At 40.9% G+C, this 25,934-nt stretch overlaps 1 protein-coding gene across 2 annotated transcripts in view; it reads right to left on the reverse strand.

The window, feature by feature from the left end:
• Positions 1-25,934, reverse strand: part of SSR1 (signal sequence receptor subunit 1) — a 557,116-nt gene that overhangs the window by 521,502 nt on the left and 9,680 nt on the right. For both annotated transcript variants that reach the window (XM_044064904.1, XM_044064905.1), the window contains exon 2: positions 9,363-9,481. In XM_044064904.1, coding sequence (XP_043920839.1) covers positions 9,363-9,481 — 119 coding nt within the window. The remainder of the gene's footprint in view (positions 1-9,362; positions 9,482-25,934) is intronic.

Here is a 25,934-nt window from a genome sequence, read left to right on the forward strand (position 1 = left end):
TACCAGTGCACCACTGCACAACTGACTATGTAAAGGTAACAAAAATACAGAAACCAAAGACTTCATGAGGAACAGAACAAAATAGGAGGCAAAAATCTGCAATTTTTTTTTTTACAAATGGTGGCGGGAAGGGAATTCAGGCCCTTGCCACCTGCAATCAAGGTACAGGGTTCAAGCCGGAGATATTTTGTACCCACCACAATGTGTTCTCTCTAGCCACCAGTATACAGCAACTGGGGCATTTTACACACACACACACACACACACACACACACACACACACACACACACACACACACACACGCAATACAATACACTTACCACTTACATGCACGGTCTAGGGCTTTCTGTTGCTGTACAGCTCCATATTCCACTTGCTAAGCTCCTGTGTGATGTCAACGATCCCATGGTGAGTCCAGCCAGCCAGCCTGCGGACGTTGCAGTCGGACCCTTTCCAGTCTATGCAGTTGTAACTAACTGCATAGACTTCTGGGATGCTCTTGACTGCTGCGTTTCTAATCCGGACTGCTGCTGAATCAGTCTGGAGCTCTGCGCATGCTCCGGACTGGTTCAGCAGCAGTCTGGATGTCGGAAATGCAGCGAGTGCACATGCACGAAGGTCTGCGATTTTTGTCTTTTTTTCTTTAGTTTCTATTCTTTCTTTTGGTCCTTCTTTTACAGCTGGGGGGTGGGGCTGCAGTCCAATAAGGGCCACCCCTGGAAGGGAGTCATTTCATAGTTGTAACAAGTCTTACAGTGATCAACCAAAACGCCTACATTAAACTTAAGTGTTCTCTATGGCAGCTCACATGAAATATTTCAAAGATGCCCTTGCAGTTTGTGTGTGCAGGAGGGTAAGCAATACTTTTCTCCTTTTAGTAATAAATTTTTGTACACGAGGGTTGCCATCTTGGGCTTGGGACTCCTTCAAAGCTCTTAACCATCTTCCATTCTTCAAGTATATACAAGTTCTTTTCATCTCCAAAATATCTTCCAGTGTGCAGCTTACCACAAATTTTAGCAAATCAACAGCATATTCAAAACACAAGCTTCTAAAACATTACCCAATAAAGAGAAGTTTAGAATGTCTAGCAGGCAGACTGCCATTCAGACAGGCTAAATCACAGAACAGTCAGTTTCTTACATATGGCTGCCACCCCTCATCTAAATAAGTTAGATGTATATTTGCACGTGTGCACGCACACACACACACTTTTGAATGCAAACATACAAAAACACATTCTACAAAATAAAATGGAGTAAAACCTGATGCCATTAGAGATGAAAACTTCAGAAAACACTTATTTCTGTAGCTTTACTGCCATTATCTAGGCACTGCAGACCAAAAGAACTTTGTGTATTCATCAGTTTCTATCCCCTTAGAATTAGACTACACTACTACTCTGCCCCAACATCGTGTGTGTGTGTGGGGGGGGGGGGCTGGGTCCTGCACTGTACCGTACTTACTTTTATTAATAAATCTAGGTATGTTAGACATTTTATAAAAGCAAAAAGCATCTACATTACTTTTTAGCATACACAGCTGATCTTGCAGATTTCAATTTTCAAAACATTCACAGTATAATGTTCAGTACAGCCACATAAGTGTACATATTCCACACTGTAACTCTTGCTTTATATGCTGTAGTTTTAACTGCTGATAGTAGCTGAATAGAGTTGTGCATCAGTCCCTCAACCCAGTTATTAGAAACATAAACATGCCATTTAATATGTTTGTACAAAATGCAGGACATCAATGGCATTCAAAACCCATTTGTTAGGCTCCACACACCAACTCATGTAAAAGATAAAGTAACAGGTATCACCAAAGAATGAAGAAAAATTAATGTCAGCATTTAGTGGCTCAGCAAGTAAAACACTCGATACCAAAATTATCAGAACATTATGGGCTTTAGCCTCTCAAGTATCTGCTTAAATTCACATTCCAACAGGGACACTGAAGTACATGGAAAAAAAAAAAAAAACATTTAAGACCCTAACACTCAAGCAGACTGATGTCGGGGTGTATCAAACACCCCCAGTTTTTGTGCGAGTAGATCCAGTCTGAGAAAGCTTATGAAAATTGGCATTGGCCATTTCCAAAAGGGAGAACCCATGGATGCCAGGGCCAGAAAGGAGTTGCCACAATGATCTTGAAGGAATTCCTTCTTATCTTCAGAAGTACCCCGGACATTAGTATAAAAAGTGTAAAATGCATACAAGAACATGCCCATCAAAGGAAAGGCAAAGGCATCAGTCTTCCAGTCTTTCTTGCATGGAGTCCTGGAAGAAAATCTTGCCAGTTGATTGCCTATCTGAACAAACATGTCCAATTGAAAAACTTCCCACAGATGGATCAAATCTTGGAAGACCCCCTCTGATCTAGTTTCCATTTGTGAAGATCTGTCATGGTCCTCCTCAGCTTTGTCACACAGTTTTGCTCCGACAGAATGTAGGGCGCCTGCGAGCGAGACTTGTGTGAAGCTATATCAAAAGTTAACATGGCTAGTCAGCAAAGATGTTATGACTTTGTTCCCCCTTGCCTGTTAATGTTCCCCCTTGCCTTGCCTGTTAATGTTCCCCCTTGCCTGTTAATGTAACATGACTGTGGTATTGTCTATAACCACTTTAAGAGTTCCAGGAGACTGAGTCTCGAGTGCCTTGATCAGGGCAAGCATTTCCTTGATATGTGCCTGCATCAGTCCTTGCTATCAAACACCCCCCTGCACTTTTAACCCTCCTGAAACTGCTCCCCAAGCACAGTACAAAGTGCATGTGAAGACGGACTGCTTTGAAGCAAGGAGAGAGAAGAGGAGACCAGGATTTAAGGATATCCACAGTCTCCATCAAAAGACTTCTGACAAACTCCAGCACTGGGATTTGAAAAGATAAAAAGCGTTTATGCTGGGACCAAAGATAGTTCAAAAATACTACTGTCTCTCTCTTATGTGGATCTTGCCATGAGTATCATGAGAAATCAGAAGCCACAAGACTCAAAATCCTAAGTTATTCCCTTTCAGTGACCGTAGTCTGAGTGGGAAAACCTTAGAAAGAGATCTAGATATTTTTCCCATGGAAGGAAAGCTCTCTGAACGGAGGTATCCAATTGACATCCCAGCAACACAATCCTGTGTGATGGTGTCAAGAAAGACTTTTAAATTTTCTGTTGTAATCCCAGCTTAAGAGATCTCACCAAAGAGAGATTTTTGAAAAAAAAAAAAAAAAAAATAGGAGAGACTGCAAAGATAATCAAGTCATCTAAATAATCGGGAAAAATGTGGATACCCTATAGCCTACAATGATCTAGAACTGGAGCTAGACACTGAACACTCCTGATGTAGTGGATAGTCCAAAAGGGTAAAGCAGAGAACTGATTAAGTGACCTACAGTCACAAAACCTTAAGAAAAAAGTCTGAAATCTGCATGAATAAGGATGTGATAACCATCTTTTATGTCTATTGTTGCCTGGAAACTTAAAAAAATGAAGAAAAGGTAATAGGTTGAGAAGTGACATAACGTTGAATTTGGGCACAATCACAAAGGAGGTTTAAGAAAGATCCAGAACTGGTCTCCCAAGATTTTACTTTCTTTGGCAAAAGGAACATCCTTCTCCACCAGAAAGGAGGAACTGGTTCCATCACTTTTTGGGACAGCATGCGATGAAGGGGTGAAAACTCGGATCTTGAGAATGAGAAATTACCTTCTGGAAAGCAGGAATTTCCTCCAAATGCCAATTGCAACCCATTTGCCTGAAACTGTAATTTACAACTTTCTCTAAGGGAAAAGGTGCCAGGGTGGAAGGGCATCACAAGACCTCTTGAACAGCCAGACTTATCAGGACTGTCCTTTGTTTTGGGAGGTTTGAGATGTCTTTTTGAAGCCCCCTTGCCATTTCTTAACAAAATTCAGGTAAGCAGACATTTAAGACTTTTTGCTGTTTTTTTGTGCAAACTGGATGAGAAGATAAAAAAATTCCTTGTAAAATGACGGCTAAATAAAAATCAAGACATTCCCTGGATCAGCTTGCTGCTTTCATAACACTTTTTGATCACTTCTGGAGTGGGGGTGGGTACGGTATTTTAAATTCACCCTTGGAAAAACTCTTAACATCTGGGAGGTTCTAAGAATATAGCCATGCTAACTTCCTCAAAACAGTATCAGTGGCCATAGCCCTGAAAGTAGTCATCAGTGACATGCACACCTGTAACAATGACTATTGACCAGTGCTGTAGAAAAAAAAAATTTATTTTTATTTAATGCAAGATTTCTCCTCTTAAGAAGGAACTGCAGATAAACATTATTTTCACAATTCACAATTGGTTATAACAAACATGAGCCTGACAACTGAACGTTCTGGAAAAATCAAAGTTGCAAATGTATGCACTTTTCCCATATGAATAACTTTCCCATCCTTATCAGAAACAGTGGAATGGAACAGACTAGGTGCTTAGCAATAGTGGGATCAACAAGACTTTAGCTACTGGGCCAGGTTTGGGAATAGTGCATAAAAAATTTAAAAGACGGAGGAACTTTTACACATCCTGTCTGCCTTTTATGGGGAAGCTGGTTAACTATCAGGAAAACTGTATGCAGTAATACACACATCCTATCTGCCTTTTATGGGGAAGCTGGTTAACTATCAGGAAAACTGCATGCAGTAAATACACACATCCTCTAAAGCAGACAGAACAGGAGGATTGGACGCAGGATCTGGAAAATCCTTTTGTAACGCAGTATTTTCTGAGGGACTGAGAAACCTCAGTGCCTCTCATTGAAAACACTGGCACATTCTAGCAAGTGTCTGAGAAAGAGAAAATCCTACAGGAAGAATCAGAAAAGTACAGTTGTATACACTTAACATAAATGTAGATGTTAGAGTGTATTCACTCTTGCAGTCATTACATTTGGGTTATATGCTTGCAGGTAGCCCTCAGTTGGCCTGATTAACAAAAGTCTTGGGTCGGTTGCTGTCCATTCTTCCAAGACGTCAGGTCATCAGGAGTATAAAACATGCAACCAACACCATTACATCAGTTTTTCTTGCCCCAGATGTCAGGTGCCCCCTAATGGGGAACAATTAAATATAAAAGTACAAAGATATACCTCCAACAAAAAAGCAAATACACCAAAAAGGCTTTTAAGCATAGTAAAAGAAAATAGAGGTATAGTCAAAAGAAGTAAAAGAAAGTAGAGGTATAGTCAAAAGAAGTTAGAGGACTGGAGGGAGGGTAACCAGGACTGCAACAGTGAATACACTCAAACGTCTACATTTATGGCAAGTGTATACAACTGTACTATGATCTTAGTGTTTCTCTGTTGCAGTCATTACATTTGGGTAGATTCCCAAAGCTATGGCTGGGGGGAGGAATTTAGATACTATTAGGGTCAGCTATAAAGGCCCTGCAAGACTGCAGTGGCAAAGCCAGCTCTGGATTTAGAGAAAATTGGCAAATGATAATGCTTGATGAAAGTATGTACAGAACTCCAGGTAGCAGCTTCTAGGATGTCCCTGGTAGGGACGCCTCTGAGAAAGGCTGCAGAGGTAGATGCAGCCCTGGCGAAGTGAGGTCCGGTCCCCTGGGGATAGGTTTTCCATTTAGAAATGGTTTGCTTTGAAATAGCCTTCCCCTCTGCCCCTGCAGCAAATGCCACCAGCAGTTGTTCAGATTTCCTTTGAGGTTTAGTCCTGTCCAAGTAGAATTTAAGTTGTCTGTGCACATCTAAGGAATGCAGTATCCGTTCCCCTTTATTCTGTGGATTGGGAAAGAAGGTTGGCAAATGAATGGACTGATCAAGAGCCACACTGGATACCACCTTGGGCATGAAGGATGGATTTGTTCTGAGGGACACCCTGTCTGCATGAAAGATGATGAAAGGCTCCACTTCCATAAGGGCCTGCAATTCAGATACCCTTCTAGCTGAAGTGATTGCTAAAAGGAAAGCGGTTTTCCAAGAAAGAAATTTTAAGTCTGCAGTAGCAGCTGGCTCGAAAGGAGGTAGAGTGAGTTTCTCCAAGACAAAGTTAAGGTCCCAGGCTAGGGTTGGAGCTCTCCTGGGTGGTCTCAAATGTTTGGCCCCTCTGAGGAACTGCTTGAGCAGTGGATGATAGAGGAGGGAAGGTTCTGTGTTATATTGAGCCGAAATGGCTAAGGCGTGGATTTTAATGGAGGAAAAAGACAGGCCCTCGAGATCTCAGTTAAGTATTGTAAAATCCGAGGTAAATTGGGCGCTGCTGTGCTCATCCCTTGAGATGGGTTCCAGGCACAGAATCTTTTCCATTTTTCAGCATAAGATTTTTCTAGTACTAGGCCTCCTTGCCTATAAAATGATATCCATCACAGGTTTGCTGACGGATGGTAAAGGACAGATTAAGCAATTAGCCAGGCTGCAAGGTTCAGTGTTAGAAGCGGAGGGTGCAGAATCTGGTTCTCCTGCTGAGACAGCAGGGAAGGAGTCTGAGGCAGGTGCCATGAAGATAACAGTGACACACTGCACAGGAGGGGGTACCAGTGTTGGCGCGGCCAGTCTAGAGCAATCAGAATTATCCTTGGTTTGTTCGGTATGATTTTTAATTTTACTTTGGACAGCAGAGGCAGAGGGGAGAAGGAAGACATAGACTGACAGGTTTTTCCAGCTGAAAGACAGAGCATCCATTTTCCAGGCTTGTGTAGAGTCCTTGTGCAAAATTGTCCAATTGGTAGTTCTGGGCAAGAGGCAAACAGGTCTATATCTGGGCTCCCCCATTTGCTTGTCGACATGTTGAAAATACTTGGTTCCAGTTTCCACTCGTGCGGGTTCATGAGGTTTCTGCCTAGTCCGTCTGACACTGTATTTAATTTTCCTGGCAAGAATTGAGCTTGCAGGTGCACTTGGTAGCTCAAGACTGTGTGACCACAATGCCATGGCTAGTCTGCAGAGGGGGTAAGAATGTGTACCCCCCTGCTTGTTTATGTACCACATAACAGTGGTGTTGTCCGCCTTTACCAATAGTTATCCTGGAAGAATGTGGTCCTTGAAGGCTGTCAGAGCATTCTGTACAGCTAACATGTCTTTTTGAATGATATGCAGGTGCATTTGACTTGGGTTCCATTTGCCTTGAATGCACTTCCCTGCCAGTTGAGCCCCCCATGCATAGTCTGATGAGTCTGTTAGGGGCTGGGCGGCAGGGGGTGGTGTGAAAGGTAGTCCCTTGTTTTGGTGGCAGGCCTCTGCACACCAAAGAAACTCTAGGCGTAGGCAAGGTATGATAGGAATCATCGTTTCTAGGTCCTGAGAATGTTGACACCATAGGCTTTTTAGATACCACTGTAGTTTCCTCATATGCAGTCTTGCATATGGAATTAGAAGAATGCAGGAGGCCATGAGCCCCAAGGCTTGCAGTATTTGTCTTGCAGATAGCAGGGTTTTTGTGGCCACTTGTTTGAAGTAGGTTGTCAAATTAATTTGTTTCTCTGGCATGAGGTTTTTTAGGCATGGGCCGAGATTTAAGCCTAAGTAAGGAAGGAGATCTTGGTTTAAAATGCAAGCCCGTAAGCCTGAATACACCCTCAGAAGCAGATGCCTGCACAGCGGCTCCGGACACATCCAAGGTAGAGACATCCACGGGTTCCATAGTTGAAGCATCTCGCGGCATACCGGACTCTGAATGCATCTCAGTAGAGGCCTGCAAATCAGAAGTTGTGGGTATCTGGGGCTGTGAAAGCTCCCGAGTACCGGCGAACTGGCGACTGGCTTAGGAGAAGCATCGTTGGCAGTTTTGGACCTCGGCGGTCTCTCTCTCTGTCTGTCTTTATTGTTGCGTTTTTTTTGGAAACCCGGTAGTCGGATGGCTAACCGAAGACATTTCTGGATAATTAAACCGAGAACCGAAATACTTAAGAGGCGAAAATATATGGACGACGGATAGTGCGCTGATTAAATAAAGCACAAAACCAAACAGCATGTCATGGTCCGGGCCTAGGCAAGGAATACAGTACGAATTAAAATCTATGAGGTATTTGCTTTCCACAAGTAATGCAATTATTAACTTTAACTGACATCAGAAAGGAGCAAGAAAAAGTTTCTCCAATGGGGTACTTAGCTTTAGTTGAAGACTTCGGTTCTGAAACTCGAAAACAAAAATTTCAGGAGTCTGCAGACTGGCACTCGCGAACTGCTTCTGCTTCGGACACCGCACGGCAAGAAAGACTGATGTAATGGTGTCGGCTGTATGTTTTATACCCCCGACGACCTGACGTCATGGAAGGGACAGCAACAGAAGCAGGACCCAAGACTTTGTTAATCAGGCCGACTGAGGGCTACCTGCAAGCAGATAACCCAAATGTAATGACTGCAACAGTGAAACACGAAGAACATCAGAGTTCTTCTCTGAATCAGAGATCTGGTGGGGTGGAAGGAGGGGCTTGGAGACCACCACAAACAGTATCCATCTGTGCATCTTCCTGAGCAGATTCAAAATCCTGACTCATTTCAAGACAGAGATATCCTCTATCTTACCAAAAATTACTTTACAAGAAGTACCAAGAGCCTGAATTAAACCCTAAGCCAGACCCAATAAACTACTCATATCCAAAGGAAATTGAGAAGTAGATACATGCTTGGTTTTTAGTTTTTTTCCTGTCAAAAACAGGGCCAACCATGCTACTAATAGCAGCTGCAAATTCTCCAGGAATTTGTACAATATTCTGGTGCAATAGGGAAACCTTCCCCATTTTTCCTCTCCCAAGACTGATGAGAGTTGCTCTCCCTTGCTCACTGAGGGAACCCCAACAGCCAGAGAGAATACAGCTGCCCTCCCCAAGTCCACAGTGGCTGTAGGTGCAACACCAGAGAGATCTTGAGTAAAAGATGGTCTGAGGCATAACAAATGGCCACAGCAGAGTCACCCACTGCAGGTGAGGAAAACTGCTAACCTGCTGTGGTGGCAAAGGCCAAGTGCTTAACTTTTTCTTTTTGTGGCTGGAAAAAGGAACAACCATGAGACCAGTAGTCTGTTCCATTGTCAGTCCTCTTTTTTGGGGAAGAGGAGCAGCAAATGATCGTTAACACTATCAGTCCACAAAAGTTACTTTGACAGCAACACAGTAACAAATACTTAAACACTATGCCAGCTCCACAAAAGTAAAATAAATACAATATGATGAACATATTTTAAGCTGTTCTTTAGTTAAATCTCTCTTTTTCAAAAACTGAAATGCTATAACAAACTTACACAAAAAAAAAAAATTCCAACAGTAATGAAGAGAGAAGCCACAAGTCTCCAGTAGCAAAACTGTGCTCAATATATTCATCACAAAAAAAAAAAAGAAGAAAACTTTACTGCAAACTACAAGGGTCTACTGGCAAAGCCTCAAAATCCTTACAAGTTCTGTTGGTTCATCCTCTTCCACTTCAGCTTCATCATCTTCATCTTCCACTACAGTGTCATCAAGGGCTTCCTCGTCTTCTGTCAAGTCTTGCGCTGAAACTACTGGGCCAATACCTGGAAGAAGAAAAAAAAAAAAAAAAAAACACATTTCAGTCAACATAAACCTGTTATGACACCACTTTTAAAAGTAAGTGGTCAAACAGTAACATTTTATTTATCAAGTAGCTTTATGAAAACTAGTAAACAAAATACAAAAAAACTCTAAGGCAATATTACAGCTCTCTGCTGCGACACAGTATTGTTCCCTGTTGAAATTGGTCAAGTTTCAAATGAGACCTAGATTTGAAACATAAAACCATGAAGCACAATATACACACAGGAAAGACAAAACTGAACAAAATGAAACTGGAGCAATATAAAACAAGAAAAAAATTATCAAGGATAAAATTTGCATTGCAAGCACAGCCTTTGCAAATGCATCTACATGTGAAAAAATTGCAGATCTCCCTGTATACAAGCACTTTCAGTTCTTTCACTACAACAAAAGAAAAAGGGGGAGAAGAGGGTTTCATATGCTAGAGGAAAGTGCAACAAAGCCCAACACATTGTGTTCTACCCTAGGCCATTTCACTTCACTGTTCACTAACACAGTGTCACTGTATGGTTACTGACCATAAAGTTTACTCACCACATCCACAAATCTACTATAAAGATAAGAACAATAATTTTATTTTACATTTGTTTTCCGGGTAGTAAATGGATCACAACTTACCATTTGAAGGTACTGCCCAGATGAAATAAGTGTCACAGAGAAGCAGTAAATTGTACATATCAAAAACAGTAGAAACACTAACACATTAAACTATACAGTAGCAATAAATAGACGAAGCAACAATTACGACAAATGCACATTTTATAATTTTGCACTCCAATAATTCAGGTTTAAATCGTGGTGGAAATCCTGTGGGGTAATGAGAGTCAGGAAAGGGAAGATGAAGTAGGTTCTGTAAAGTTATTTCTTTTGAGGTCTCCCATCTAAAAATCTCAGTACCAGCACAAGATCCACACCACCTCAGTGTTAAAAACAAAACAGTTTCTTTCCCCTCAACAAGCACTATTAATGTAGCACAACTGTAAATCTCCTCCAGGACCGACTTCTTTCTACAGGTAGTTGTAGTTGCATCAATAGAGTAAAATCAAATACTAATGTCAGAAATAGTACTGTTGCAAGAAAGCAAACTACCAAAGTAAATAGTTTGATAAATCATTAAAAACAGTAAACAGCTAGACAATGCCCACAATATATCAATACTGGTATTAACCAACAAAAATTTCAGAGTAGTGGCATCTACCTTCTCTAATAAGTACCAATGCAGGTCTCTCTCTGGAATCGCCCAATATTAAATATTAGTATTGCTCCTCTGTATCATAGCTGCTGCTTTTTTACTTTTTAAGCATCTTTAATGTTTCATCTTATTTTAAAATCTGCAATGGGGGTTTACAAACATTAATAGAATACAAAACAAAACAGACCTTAATAGGTTTTCACTGCCATGCAGAATACAGATTCTTAATTTTCATCCACATAAACATTACACAAACTGCTCAAATCCTGCTCTCCCTTAAACATCACTCTTCCTACCAACTATTGTGTGTGTATCATTCACACAAATTCTGTGTTCTAAAGATGCAAACCCAGTTTTTGCATCTCTAACATCCAGAAATGGAAGAGATCTTAATTTTCACTCTCTACTAGTTGCTTTTTTGGCAGCCAATGCCTTACTATGTCTAGGCAATTCAGATCCTATTTCCTAGACAAAAAGAATCCTATCTTTAATTACAACCATTTGTTCCCAAACATTTCTGTCAAAGTACTACACAGGGAATTTTTAGAAACCTGCCATAACATTGGGAGCATGCTTTTGGAGAATGCAGTTACCTCTCTTCCTCCTCATACTTACATTGAGATACAAAACTATCCATGCAAACACTTCCATGCAAAAATCTTAAAGCTTCTACACTTTGGTGCACACTTGAGATCCCTGCAAATTTCTTCCCATTGGTCCTTTGTAAACTGCCTTTCCATTCTCTTCCCAATATTTGCCAACCTTCTCCGATTCATTCTTATTTTCGTACAATACGTTGCATGCCTTAAAATTATCCATGTAACAGCAGCTTATGTTCTAGACTCAACTAGAAAGTCTACCAGAGTTGGTCTTTTTAAACTTAGCACTTCTTTATCTTATTCTATACTCTTAGCAATCCCAGAGGGAGAAGGTAATCCAGCATGGGATCCAAATGTCTATATAGCTGCACCCCACTCCACCTTTCTGTCCAGCCCCCTCTTGCCTATTTTCCATATTTCTACTTGCAGACATTACTAAAATGGTTTCTACATTTCCACACCAGCTTAGTTCATAAAAGTATTTTCCAGATGGCTAGTCTCTCAATCTCAACCAATCCTCCTCCTCCAGTTCCTACACTGATTGAAAATCCTATGCTCGAGTTTAGGAATACGAGCCTTAATTCTACAGCTCTAAAGTACCCACTTCAAATCAAGTCTTAAATCTCTAGTTGGAGAAGCAAACTTATCCTACTTAACTCCGTCTTCTTCCCCACCCAATAAATTGCTCAACGTTTTACTAATCACCCACAACTTCTTTTCAGGTTGCTAAACAGTACATTACATACACACACATTATTGTGTGTACATGTATAAAATATGGCATAAAACTAAGGGGACTAAACATTCCACTCCTTGCAGCTTACTATCCATAAAAATCAAGAACTTGCAGTTTCTCAATTTTTGTCTCCTCTTTTAAATTTATTCTTGCATTCTTAGACTGCCAAAAAAAATCCTTTTTAAACCAAATATTTTGCCTTATGCCTCCCTCTCTCTATGATGTCCCCACGTTGGACCAGTAATCAAGGAGCCTGAATCCTCACCACTGACATTAGAGAGGAACTTTTTTTTTCTCTGCAAAATATGTTGGCTTAGTTAGGTCTCAAGTATACTTATTTAAGGCATTATCTACTTTCTAGCGAGTTGGTACACTGGGAAGCAGGTTGGCAGCAAGGACCCCCCCCCATTCGTAAAAAAATCTGTTAGTTTTCATCAAAATTATGTTTGTTAAATGCTGGACTAATCAGCCTGCTTTAAGACATTTCTTATCTGATAGTAAGAAAAAAAAAAAAAAGGGTTTAGTTGTCTACTACCATTAACATTACATAGCCTTTTTCTGTTAGACTTTTTACTGATTGTTCCTGGACTGTGTTTGCCTCTGGGCTTGGCTCAGCCCACTCCGTTTGCCCTACCTTCGCTCTGGCTCACTCTGCTCATCTACCCTACCCCCATTGTCACCCACTCCCACAGAAGCAGTTGCACTTATTCTCATCCCATTTTTACCACAACCCAAACCCCACCTCACATATTTTCCACCCAATCAAATCCTCTATTTCTCCTTTTTCACTGTCACTATTCACAAACCTCCCTCTTGCAGCCAGTTTCCCTCCCTCTCTTCCAATTAAGCATAGTAACTAACTTCAACAGTAATTCCTTCCCCCACTCCTCCAATTACTCCTACTGCCATCCTTCTCCACCCGTACAACCCAAACTCCATTTTTACCCCTTACATAACCTACTTTCACACTCCCATCTAAGCCTTACTCTCTCCTCCCAACTGCTTCAACATGTTCCTACACTTACTCCTTTAAATACGTCTGTTCTCACTCTTACTTCTTACCATGCACCTCACTCAGATAACATATCACCTTACTCCCTCCACATTCTATCTTCTCTGTTCTCTCACCTCTTCTTACACCTGGTTCAGACACCATCTATCCTTGAAGCTATATTAACCCCCGAAATGCAAATACAGATTCCTTCCACTAAACCCCCTTAAGTATACCTCCTTCTTCCCTATTCTTTCCCCTCTTGCATGAGATACCCATCCTAACCCCGGGCCATTAATCCACTCCTCTGACCGGAAAACCTAGTCCCTCAAATTTGGAAAAAAAAAATCATATAATTCCCTATCCCACCTAATTCCACCTCCACCCAGATACCCACTCCACCTTTGCCTACCACCTCTACTAACATCTTAGGGCTCAATATTCGTAGCGCAGTCAAACTCCCAGACCTCTACTCTTGTATATCACTACACATCCTCTCCATCTCCAAAACCTGGCTAAAGCCCCACTATCAAATAAAGAAATCCTCCCCCCCGGTTACAATATCATCCACCAAGACAGGCTTTCTAAAAAGGTGGAGGAGGTAGCTATCCTATACTCAGAAAACCTCCCTCTCCATCCAATACCATACCCCCCCCCCAGTTTCTACCCTGGTGAGATACTCATAGTAAAACTATAACCTAAACAAATCACAAAGGCTGCAATTGCCTCAATCTACATGCCACCCGGTAACCATATCTCTACACTAGAACACTTTCTAGCCTGGATCTCAGAAATGATAACCTATGAAACCATCATTATTGGAGATGTCAATATTGACTGGAATTCTCTCACCAATCTCCCAAGACCAGTATTAACCTATATGGCTTCATCCAACTGCTCACCGCCCAAACTCTTATATCAACAATCCAGTACCAGTACCACTCGACTGGATACTTGCCTTCCACCCCAACCATCATCATAACCCTTCTATTCTCCCTGACATTCTAAGTGATCATCACCCAATCTCTATAAATTGTCACCTATCCCAATCATCCAAAACACAAGTACACAGGGAGTGTGTCATACCCTATCCAACTTTAACCCGGACGTATTTAAATCACACTCATGTACGAACTGGTCAACTCTCCAGTAGCTCCCCCTCGATGAAGCTGTTCTTACATTCAACAGCATTTTCCTCAAACCTCAACTCCCTAGCCCCTACAAGAAAAGGTAATGTAAAAATCAAGCTATACACCCTGGATAAGTAAAGCCACTCTCTCATGCAAAAAGACTTAGCATGGAAAAACTGGAACAAACTTGAACCCCTTCTAGTCTCCAGCTCTATAGAGAACTTTGTAACACCACAAAAAAACAAATCTCCCTTGATAAGAAAAATGTCTACCTTAACCCTCAAAAACAACCCCACTCCAACCTCAAAATATTCTGGAATACTATTAATAAGCTTCTACACCCACGTAACCCCCCAACCCTTTCCCAAACTACTCCACCCTAGAAACTGCCACATCCCTCAACACCTTCATAGACTTCATACAGAAACAAATCAAACCCACGCAAACGTAAGCCATGATACCCCCCACCACCTTCTCTATCAAGCCTATCCCTACAGCTTTTATCAGATCCCTACTCTGCAAACAAACCCTGCTCCCCTTCAGCAGATAACCTGCCTCCCCTGTACCTCAAACTAGCAGCTCCCTCCATAGCCTATCCAGTCTCCATACTTATTAACCGGTCAATTCAGGAAAACCTAGTCCCTCAAATTTGGAAAAAAAAAATCATATAATTCCCTCGCATAAAGGTGGCAACTCCACCAACCCCTCAAATTTCAGACCTATCACCCATCTCTAAAATCCTAGAAAAAAGTGTGTTCACCAACAACTCATGGCACATAAAATCTCCTGACTCCTACCCAACATGGCTTCCACCCACCCCATAGTAACTCTACTGTCTTCCACCCACCCCATAGTAACTCTACTGTCCTTCACTAACTCCATCTCCTCATCTCAATGACAACAAACTGGTATCTTCCCTCTTCCTGGACCTCTCTAAGGCTTTCAATACTGTTTCACATTACCTCTCGCTCTATAAGCTTTCTTCCTTTAACCTCTCGCTCTGTAAGCTTTCTTCCTTTAACCTCTCTACCTCCACCCTTAACTGGTTTTCTCCTCATCTATCTACCAGAGCTTAAAAATCGGTCAAATAGTTGTCAGCAACTTCTCCATTCCAACCCATTCTCACTGGCGTCTCCCAAGGATCCATCCAGAGTCCCCTACTATTCAATACCTTTACTAAAGATTTCTTCCAATCCTGCCCCTACCTAAACTTGTACAATATGCTGATGACTCCACGATCATCTCCACCTCCAACAATCTAACCCACCTACATACCCTCACACGAGACACACTACACTGTTGAAAGATGGCTCACTACTAACAAACTCCTTCTTAACCCTAACAAAACTAAACTTCTTTTCCTTCCCAAACATCTTCAACACCTCAAATCTTCCTTCTCTATCTCATCCCTAAACAAACTACTATTCTGGCACAGTCCCACACTAAAACTTCTTGGCATACTCGAGACGAACTAAAATTCGATACCCATATCAATAACTGCATCAAGACGACACACCAGAAACTTGGACTGCTATACCGAAATAAAAAATCTGGTGCACAGAATCCAAAGCATCCCCTGCCAAAGCCTACTTCCTTCCTACGCTACTATATGCTGCCCCTATATTCACCAATCTGCAAAAAAACTTTAACAGACTTGAACTTATCATAAAAATTGCCAAGTATGCCACAAATCTCCCCCATCGCAAACACCACTACCTCGCACTAAGAAAAACTAAAATGGCTAGAGCTCCATAACAAACTCCTTTTGCATTAACTTCACATGACGCACTGTATCTTGCTTCAACCCTTAGCTTGTCCCTCATTAACAACTCCTCTCTCTCCCTATGTCCCTAACTGTGAACTTTGCAGCTCTGACCCAACACCTACTCCAAGTTTCCAAACCTAATAAAACCATAGGTAAAAAGTCTTTACAGTCATGTAGTCTCTAAATCTTGGAACAAGCTTACTCTCCCAATCAGATCTCTCCAAAATTCAAACAACGTCAAACTTACCCTAAAGGACTACCTTCACAACTCCTGGTACTGCCCCTGTAAAGACCGCACTTGACATTCTTTTTTTTCCTACCCAGCCCTCTTCTCCCACCTAACCACTACCTCTACTTCCCTCGGTCTTAGGAGTCCCTTGCTACTTACCTTTCTACCCCCTTTCTCAGTAACCTACGCTACGAGTTTAAGACGTTTTAGAGCATCCAACTGTCAACTATGTTTCTCCTGCTCTTACTCTGCCCCCCCACTATTTTTCCAGGACTTGACTCTGTGCTAAAAGTAGGTCCTGCCTATCTTCTAGTCCTCTCTATTCCCCTTTCTCCTACCATACAACTAGATTTGCACAGTGTTATTTTAAAGGTTACTAATGGCAGCATGTACAAATGTTTTAGCACAATGTATATTATTTTTTTTTACTGATTTTTGTATCATGATTTTTGTTAATGTCTTTGTTTATATCTGTATTCTCTCTCTTGTATATACACCTGTTAATTTTATAACTTACTGTAAACATGGTTTTCTGGAGCTTTTCTCCTAACCTGCCCAGCCAGACAAACCCAGTTAACAAATAGCAAATAAACAAACGTTCACTTGCAATACAAATGGATGCACTCAGTATTTCCAGATGCAGACCTCTATGCATCAAGCACAATTTCCCTTAACAGCATCCAGGGAGCATGCTCGGTCCAGGGGCTGGTACCTCAATATTATCTGTCCAGACCCCCAATAAGACTTCCCTCTGGCACAGCTCAGAGTTGAGTCCTTAGCTGGGGTTATAAGCTAAATCCTACCACACACACAGTGAAACCAATGCTGTGTGCCCTGGATCCAAGCACATCGCGCACAATTTCCCTTAGCATCCAGGGAGCATGCTCGGTCCAGGGGCTGGTACCTCAATATATCTGTCCAGACCCCCAATAAGACTTCCCTCTGGCACAGCTCAGAGTGGAGTCCTTAGCTGGGGTTATAAGCTAAATCCTACCACACACACAGTGAAACCAATGCTGTGTGTCCTGGATCCAAGCACATCGCGCACACACACACACACACACACACAAAAGGCTGGCACAGATTCACCTGCTGTGCCCCCTCCTGCCAAGACTATAAAGGCAATTATCACTGCCACCAGAACCTTTGCCAGCTACTTTAAGGCTCTTACAAGGGTACCCAATTTTGAGTAAAAATAATATTAAAATACAAATGCTAATGTTGACCAAACAGCAAGGTTTTCAGGAGTGGGCAGTCATCACCAAATATATGCAAACACTCTCAAAACTTACATATTTTTATAAGAGGGCAAGCCACATTAAAAATCAAAGCTGGAAAATTTCACAGTATTTAGCTAGTCATACTATCTATTCCTGATAGAAGAATTACTGGTCCTACTTACTGAATAGAGCAAGGCATGAGGGGTGAGTGGTTCTTATTGTCAGATCCAAGACAGAATACAAAATGTTTTGGAGACTTCAGTCTCTTCTAATAATATTAAAACATTATTTCTGTACAGAATGACATCACATACATCTGGTCATCTGATTCTATTTCACACACTATCGCCCCAATCACCAGAAGCTAAAAGGGTTTAGCACATATGTGCTACAATGGTTCTACTTCACGACTGAAAACTCAAAATATTGAATTTCATTTGACCGAGACCACAACATCTGATTTTCAAAATAGTGAAAACTGATTTGATTGAGTCTCATACTGAAAGCTTACAATGCTGAATTACAAAATACTGAATTTTAAGCCACACACGCATGCACACTTACATCATCAATAACTAACCAGCTTGTACACACAAGCCAAAGTGCAATTTTCCTATTCTGTGTCGGGCAACCAATTCTACAAAGAATGTAACCTGCTGAAACATCCAAACCAAACTATGAAACAGTCTCCCAGACTTGACTCCTTCAATGTATTGCTGCAGTATACATGTGGTTGGTTCCTACTTGTTTTTAGTACAAACTTGCAACAGTCCCATCTTGATCTGCAAACCGTTCCAACTAAAAATGGTAGGAGAGCCTATTAAACAGTAAAGCAAAAATAAAGGAAAAAAATGGACATTCCAGTTCTGAGATCTGACTGTTCTAAGACATCTGACAAGAATGTCTCACTATCTTCTTAGTGGTCTTGCGGGGAAAGCCTCCATCAAAACTGAGCGAGAGACTCTGAAAATACTTTCTGTAACAACTTATATAGAACAAACAGTTTTGCACTGAATAACTAATAATGAAAGACAGAAGAACTGATTAAACTGGGAAAATGGTTAAAATTTTGCTTTCTCGGGTATTCAAACAACGTAGTTACAACACAGGCTGCACAAGATCCAAAAATGGCAAGATAAAAACAAAAACAATTTCCTCTGAGACCACATATTTTACTGCGAGAAGGTGTCATTCGAACATGATGCTAATGTTTGATTAAGAAGTTTTTTTTTTTTTTGTGGCTGTAAACAGTCTGGAATAAAGGCCCTGGCCTCCTTGATGTAAAGGTACCCTGTGCACTGTATTTATTTATTTTTAAATAAATTTGCTGTACTGGATAAAAAATGCATAATTTGTCAAAGTTCCTCATCTCTGCGAAGCAGTGCAGTAAGTCAAGCTGCATTTGTGCTTTAATATACTGTAGCTCAAAAGTAAAACTGCTACAACACCAATTATCAATAGTTGTTCTATATTCACTGGTACCCTGTCAGAAAATAGTTGAACAGGAAATTAAATGGAAAAGGTGTGCAAGATGGGAGTATTCTTCAGACTGTTGGGCCACTTATCAGCCATAGAGAAGGTGCAGCAGCCCTCCAACCAACAAAGTACCTACTCATGAGACATCACTGCTATGCTTAATTAGGGCCAACTCAGTTTTAGTATATCTATGCAGCAGCAAGACAGACTTAGTGTTTCAATATGAAGGCAGAACAAGGTGAAACAGCAAGTTACCATATATATGAGATGCAGAGACCATCTCTGCACAAACACCCTAACACACCAAAACAACCCAAAGATCCGCCAGGAACCTTGGTGGGGGAAGGTGGGAGGGTGTGAATGGAAGAGGATCAACTCAGATGGAACGTTATGGTAAGACATAACTTCATCTGAAGTTGTTACTCTTTTTCCATTCCTCACTGATGGGATAGAGTCCCTAGTTACTCTTCTTCCATTCCTCACTGATGGGATAGAGTCCCTAGTTACTCTTCTTCCATTCCTCACTGATGGGACAGAGTCCCTAGCTACTACAGAATCCGAGTGGCCCACATTGAACATCATTCCGGAGAACCATACAGTCAAAGGCAGCTCTACCCCCGGAGATCAGATCCAATTTGTAATGCTTGACAAAGGTTATGGGGTTTAGCCCCGGGTGGCATAAATATCATCCACGGAAGCCCTAGCATGAAAGGTGACAGAAGTGGCCACAGCTCTAGTGGAATGAGGTTTAATGCGGCCAGGAGCAGATTCCTCCTCTACAGAATAAAACAAACAAAGGAGATGCAATCCCTAAGCCATTTAGACAAGGTAACCTTAGACACTGCCGATCCCTTTCTAGAGCCCGCAAAGGCAACAAAAAGCTGATCTGACTTTCAAAACGACTTTGTCCTGTCCAAATAAAACTGCAACTGTCTGTGGACATCCAAGGAATAAAGACAGTATTCCCCTTTGTTGGTATAATTAGGGAAAAACAAGGGCAACTCAATGGACTGATTAATGGAGAATTCCGAAACCACCTTGGGTAAGAAAGTGGGATTGGTGCAAAGTGATACTCTGTCCTTATGGAAAATCAAATAAGGACTTTTAATGCATAATGCTTGCAGCTCTGATACAAGTCTGGCTGAAGTAACCGCCACCAGAAACTAGGTCTTCCAGGACAGAAATTTCACATCACAGATTGCAGCCGGCTCGAAGGGAGGTACAGTCAAAGTTTGAAGCACCCTAGACAGATTCCACAGGTTGCCTAATGGGAGGTCTAGAATTAAAAATCCCCTTCATAAGTAGGTACTAGGCTATTGGCCTTGGGGCCTATATAAAAGCCTAGCCAAAAAATATACCCTAGCTTTCGCCACCCAAGAAAATTATTTTCCTGTGCCCCTGTCGAGCAGAGCCACAGAAGTGATCCCTGGGGTGAATTTCCCCATTTCCCATCCAATCAAGATTTTTCTTGAAGAGTGCTAATGAGGAGCTCTCTTTGACATAGGTAGTCTGTTCCAGAGTATGGGAAGTCTCTCAACCCGGAAGTGGCGGGCCTTTTTAAAATTTCATAGGCATTTACCATTTTGGGTTGTCATTTTACTAACACAAAAGAAAAGCATCTGTCCGACTTGTTGGTTCTCACCCTTAAGCAAATTCGAGGTGATAGGCATGTGGGTTGTCTGCTCTGTGTTTGGGCCCTCACCAGGGTTATTTTCTTGTTTTGGTAACATGCTGCTGTTCATGTAGAGCAGTTGTAGCTGTCTATCTCTCTGCCGTCCTTCCATCCATGGTTATAAAGGCCTGTTTGTTAGCCTGTGTTTAAAGTTCCGCTAACATTACATATTTATTCAGAGTTCAGTTAGCCACCTCAGGTTCTTTATTTTTTTTTTTCTTCCCATAGCCTTTCTGATGAGTTTGTTCCAACAGTGCATATGGTCACCTAGTTTTTTTTTAGTTCTTTTTACGACACTGTTAAAAGCCAATTGGCATGAAAAGAGAATGCTGTATTCTCTACTGTTAAAAAGAGCATGCCACTGTTTAATATATTGCATTCTGTCAAAATACACATCTGTCAGATGCCAATCCTTATGCTTGTTTGAGTGAGTGCGATTGTAATCAATCCACAACTCTTCTTTCCCATTATTGCACATAGGGTCGGGGTATCACTTCAACACCGGCAATAGTCTAGAGCAAAGGTTTATACTGGAGGATGGCTAGCCTTGTGCGCTATTTCATCCACACTGCACACTTGCGCCCAGTGACAACATATAAAGCAACCATTTTCTCATCTTGAGCAACATAATGGGGGAGCAAGGGAAGCAAACTTTTTGTTTAAAAATCCGCAGCAGCAGTGTGATGTTTGCGATTGCGGGATAACATTCCATGCTGATTATAGCTGTTGCTCAGATAACGGAAAAGTACCCCTCTTTTGATCTGGATGAATCAGCTGCATCAAACAAAAGGATTTCCTCACAACTGCTGCTACATGGTCAAAGAAGCGAGAGAATTAACTCATTCACTCCAATGGAGCTCAGGAAGTTTGCACTGCAATTTCCAATTGGGGGAGCCTAAGCCTTTTGACAAAAATCAAATTATGTCCTCACATTTCAAACAAATGTTCATATCTCTGGAACCATAGAGGGTTTGAAAGTATAAATGGCAAATCCATCAGCACAAACTATTTTTATAGTGGTAGTGGGGTTCTAGGTCTTAAGCTGAATTTTATAAGTCAAAGTATAACAGTGACTGTGTGTGTAATATTTGGCAAGCTCTCTCAGCAACCACTCAGGGTGCACACATACTCTCAGCAGCATTTAATTTAACTAGCTGAAAGCTTTCATATGAGGCTAAGAAGTTATGTCTGTGTTGCATGGTTAAGATATTTATAAAAATGTACAAATTAAATCTATATAATTTAATACCATAAAAAAAAGTTGATATTCTGTGCCTGCACTAGAAAGAGGTCAAATATTAATGCAATTGAGTTTGCCATTGTGTAAGCTTTAAAATTAATTTTTTTAAACCTTTGTACATAACATGGTTTTAGAATTATGGATGCAAACATGAACAAGCAATATTTGATGCCTAGAGGCATCAGTAGGAGGTAACTGCAGATGCATCTGGAGGTGTCACTCGGATGTAATGAGTTAAGGTCCCAGGTCCCTTAACTACATTTTCAAACACACCAGGCACTTTGGGTGGACCAGATTAGACAGGACCTACATTTTACAGAACCAGACTGCTGTGGATCTAGCCTGATGAAATTTATTAATGTCGATGTTAATCAAACCAGTTATAATGCATTCCATGACCTTACAAATGAGACTTATCAACCCGTCAGCTTGACACAGGTTTCCAGACTTTGTAGGACTACCTTTAAGGAATGGCATCACCAGTGCAACACATCATACTTCCAGGATAGATTCTGTAGCCAGGCTAAGGTTAACAGCTTACGGACAGATTCTACCAGAGTGCATTCAGCACCATTTGGCAAACAACCACGCATGTCATGTCAATGAATGAAGCATTCTTAGTCTTGGACAGCACCTTCAGTGCAAGATCTTCAGTGTTGATGGCGAGTGCCACTGGAATTGGATGGCTATGGATAGTCATCTCAGAGGAAGTGAAATTTTGCTAAGATATGCCAATGTCTGCCAGATCAAAACAGGTGGTTTTATCACTCAGTACAAGTTCCACACATTGTAGAGGACTGTTTCTTACTTTTCTAACAAAAGACATTGTTGTAATTGTCCTTGGCTTCAGATTCCAATCCAACTTTATGCGCTACTGATTCCAATCCAACTTTATGCACTACTAACCGATCTAATCATCTTTTTAGCATTCTTCGTAAAATGTTTAAATGTTCCAGTTCTCTAGATCTACTGTATACGCTGTGTTTATTGTAGATTTTATGTTGGTGGACCACAAGGATTGTTTGCTTTTCAAATTTCCATTATGTCTGGATTGGATGGGCTACCAGTTCTATACAATTATGTGGTTATAAAACCATTTGGTGAAATATCTGCTGGGTACTTGCGTATTATCGCAACCAGATTTTCGCAGTTGCAAAAATCGCCTCGTTCGCTACAAAGGACCGCATGAAAGAGGTTTTTCCACATCTTTACTGGTGGCTAACAAGTCGGGCTTACCTTCAAGAACAGAAATTGATAAAGGCATCTTCCTCTTTTGAGTGCATTACAGACGCACGCTTGAATTGTCAGGGATGCTGTGTGACTGAAGGTAAGCCCCTTAAAATGTTACATGGTGTGTTTTCTTTAACAGTGCAGGCTGTTTTCTGGACTGGCATGTTCGGACAAACCCAGATAGTACTTCACTGATTGCTGTCAGTCAATACTGCTGCAATGATGTTGATTGCTGTTAGTATGTCTTGTTTCTCTGCGGTGAGAATTTCTCAGAAAGTACAGTTAGTACTACTTCTAGAAGTCTTACTTTCTAGAAAAGCTGTGTGTCATGCTACATGTTTGTTAAAGCAAGCAAAAGACAGTGTTGTACCACTCACAGTCAAATGTAAGTATAACCATTATTTGACCGCATTTTCTGGCAGGAAGAAACGTTCAGCGGGCAGAGTTGCAATAACAGACATGCTGTCAGTACACTGCATAAACAAACAGCAACAGTAGGTTTTGTACATTTTATTGATAACAGTCCAGAAAACAGCCTGTAATGTTAAAGAAAACACACCATGTAACATTTTAAAACTATTACAGGATCGGGAACCAGCCGGTATTCCTGCGAAAAATCTGGTTGCAATAATACGCAAGTACCATTTGCTGTGATGATGAGCACACCTCTCAACGTCTTAGTGCAAGAAATCTGAACAAATCCATACAAAAATGGGGGGACAAAGGCCCAAAAATAGGGACATATTTTAAAATATTACTCAACTTAGAAAATTGCTAGAGTAACAGGGCTTGTTTTAACATACATTTGCTGAACGATTTGAAGTCTGAAAATTTACTGTCTTCAATACTCCGATCATCTCAGTGATTTGTCAGAAAAACTACATTTCTATTTATTTATTTTTTTAATGAGGAACAGACCAAAAACAAGAGCCAAAAATCTGGACAGCTGACAGGTATGCATGCGTCTGGGGTGTTTTCAATGACTTTTTTTAAACATCATGCAATGAAGTCTTTGAATTCTGATATATTGAGTTCAGGGGGTGCAGACAGTTTCATACACTGGTTTCAGGGGGTGCAGATAGTTTTGAGGGAAAAGGTTATGGACTGTCAAAGAGGAACATACTTGGGCAAGGGTTGTAGAGGACTCTACTTCCATAAATACCAGGGTTAACATTTTTTTTTGTGGTGTGGTTTGGCATACTAGAATCAAAAAACTTTGTTAAGTGTGAAGTATTATGCACTGTGATGTTTTTTGCCGAGTCTTAATCCTCAAAGAAATGGGTTCCTTTACAGAGCCAGCATCTGACCTACACTGTATTATCAAGGCTGGGTACACAGCATATGGTGCTTTAGTGTAGTTTGGCGCCTTTTTGTTTTTGAGTGAGTAAGTGAGTGAGACAAAGAGACAGGCCTTCAAATGTCTCTTTCAGTATTTGCACCTCTTGTAGAGTTACTTATATTAAAGTAAGAGTTCATTATGTGTGAGTACAAGACAGTTTCTACACCGTTTTAGGATATCTAATGCTACAAGGCTGGCAGAGGAGAAAGAAACAACTGATCTTCCAAATTGTTCACTGTGAAGTAAAATTGTATTTACTTAAGAATTAGTAAATCTCTACCTTTATATAAACTCTATCTATTGTGATAGTTATTGGTTAAGGTGTAGATGGTGCAATTACAAAAGGTTTTGTCCGTTTAAGTAAATACACAAGTTGGGTATATATGCAACAGTAGTGTTGAGCTATTTGTTGTAGCGGGTAAAATTTCCTCCCCAAGGGCACCGGCTGAAGTACCAAAATGATTCTGCAAAGGGAAGATGGGGAACGGCAAATCTCTGACCTACAGTTAAGGATTTTTGTCTGTGTAAAACCATGAACACAGCCTGAAGCACCCTGCTTAGGCTGCACATCAGGTGAACAGGAAAAGACAATAAGCCTATAAATGTGGATCCCAACAAATATTTATCTATGCCCAAAATAATTTTTGCATGTTTTGGGAGAGATGTAAATGAAAATACTTTCCTTAAGCTAGCAATGCTGCACAGGGACTTGTAAGAAGTGGCACAATTTGCTTATCTTAAAAAACACTAACAAAAAGCAGTTAGAAAGATGAACTTTTCATGGTAGTACTATGTCAGGAGAACGCAGAATATTTTTCTGGTAAAAAGAAAGGGATACAAGGTTGCCCAAATGGACAACAATGCACATGCAACAGTGATGCAGGGACACAGGAGCCGAGAACGATGTAATATTAAGGTAAACACCAAGCACAGTGAGAAAATAGTGAACATAAACTAGGAAATGGTATGACACCATGCTAAATGGTGACCAAAGAGAACATACAGAATCACCATACTAAGGACAGCAGCTCCACAACTCTGGAATGGTTTAGCCAACAGGAAATAAAAAATTCAAAATTAAACTACATACTAAAACAGAAGGAGCAGAACTTAAGAAAATCAACAAAGGGAAAAGAGCAGGAGTACAGAACAGGGCAAGGAGGGCATACATTAATAGAGAGAAATTTAAATCAGGATTGGAGCCAATAAGACAGGACCATTAGATATCCAGATAAAGTGACGTAGATTTCTCAAGGTCTGCCCGAGTCCCTAGTTTAGACATCACTACTGCTAGCCTGTGACAGTCTTACTCCTAAAGTAAGGCATTTTCAACCGTTCCTTTAAGATGTACAAATATAGCTACTGTTTCAAAACACTGGCATAAGAAGGCAAAAAGCTAGATATTAAATATTTAATAATACATTCAGACAAACAAATGCCCCATAGCTATAAGGAGTCATCCCCTACCCAACAGTCACTTTATCCTATTCGGGGCTGTGGAGAGACAACATATACTGGCAGTCAGTCAGTGTACTTTAATGAAGGTAGAAAGCATGTCAGGAAAAGTCCACACACTGACAGGATCAATTTACAG

The sequence above is a fragment of the Protopterus annectens genome, chromosome 3.part0 (genome assembly GCF_019279795.1).
Source record: "Protopterus annectens isolate FY-2018-M chromosome 3.part0, PAN1.0, whole genome shotgun sequence".
NCBI lineage: Eukaryota > Metazoa > Chordata > Ceratodontiformes > Protopteridae > Protopterus > Protopterus annectens.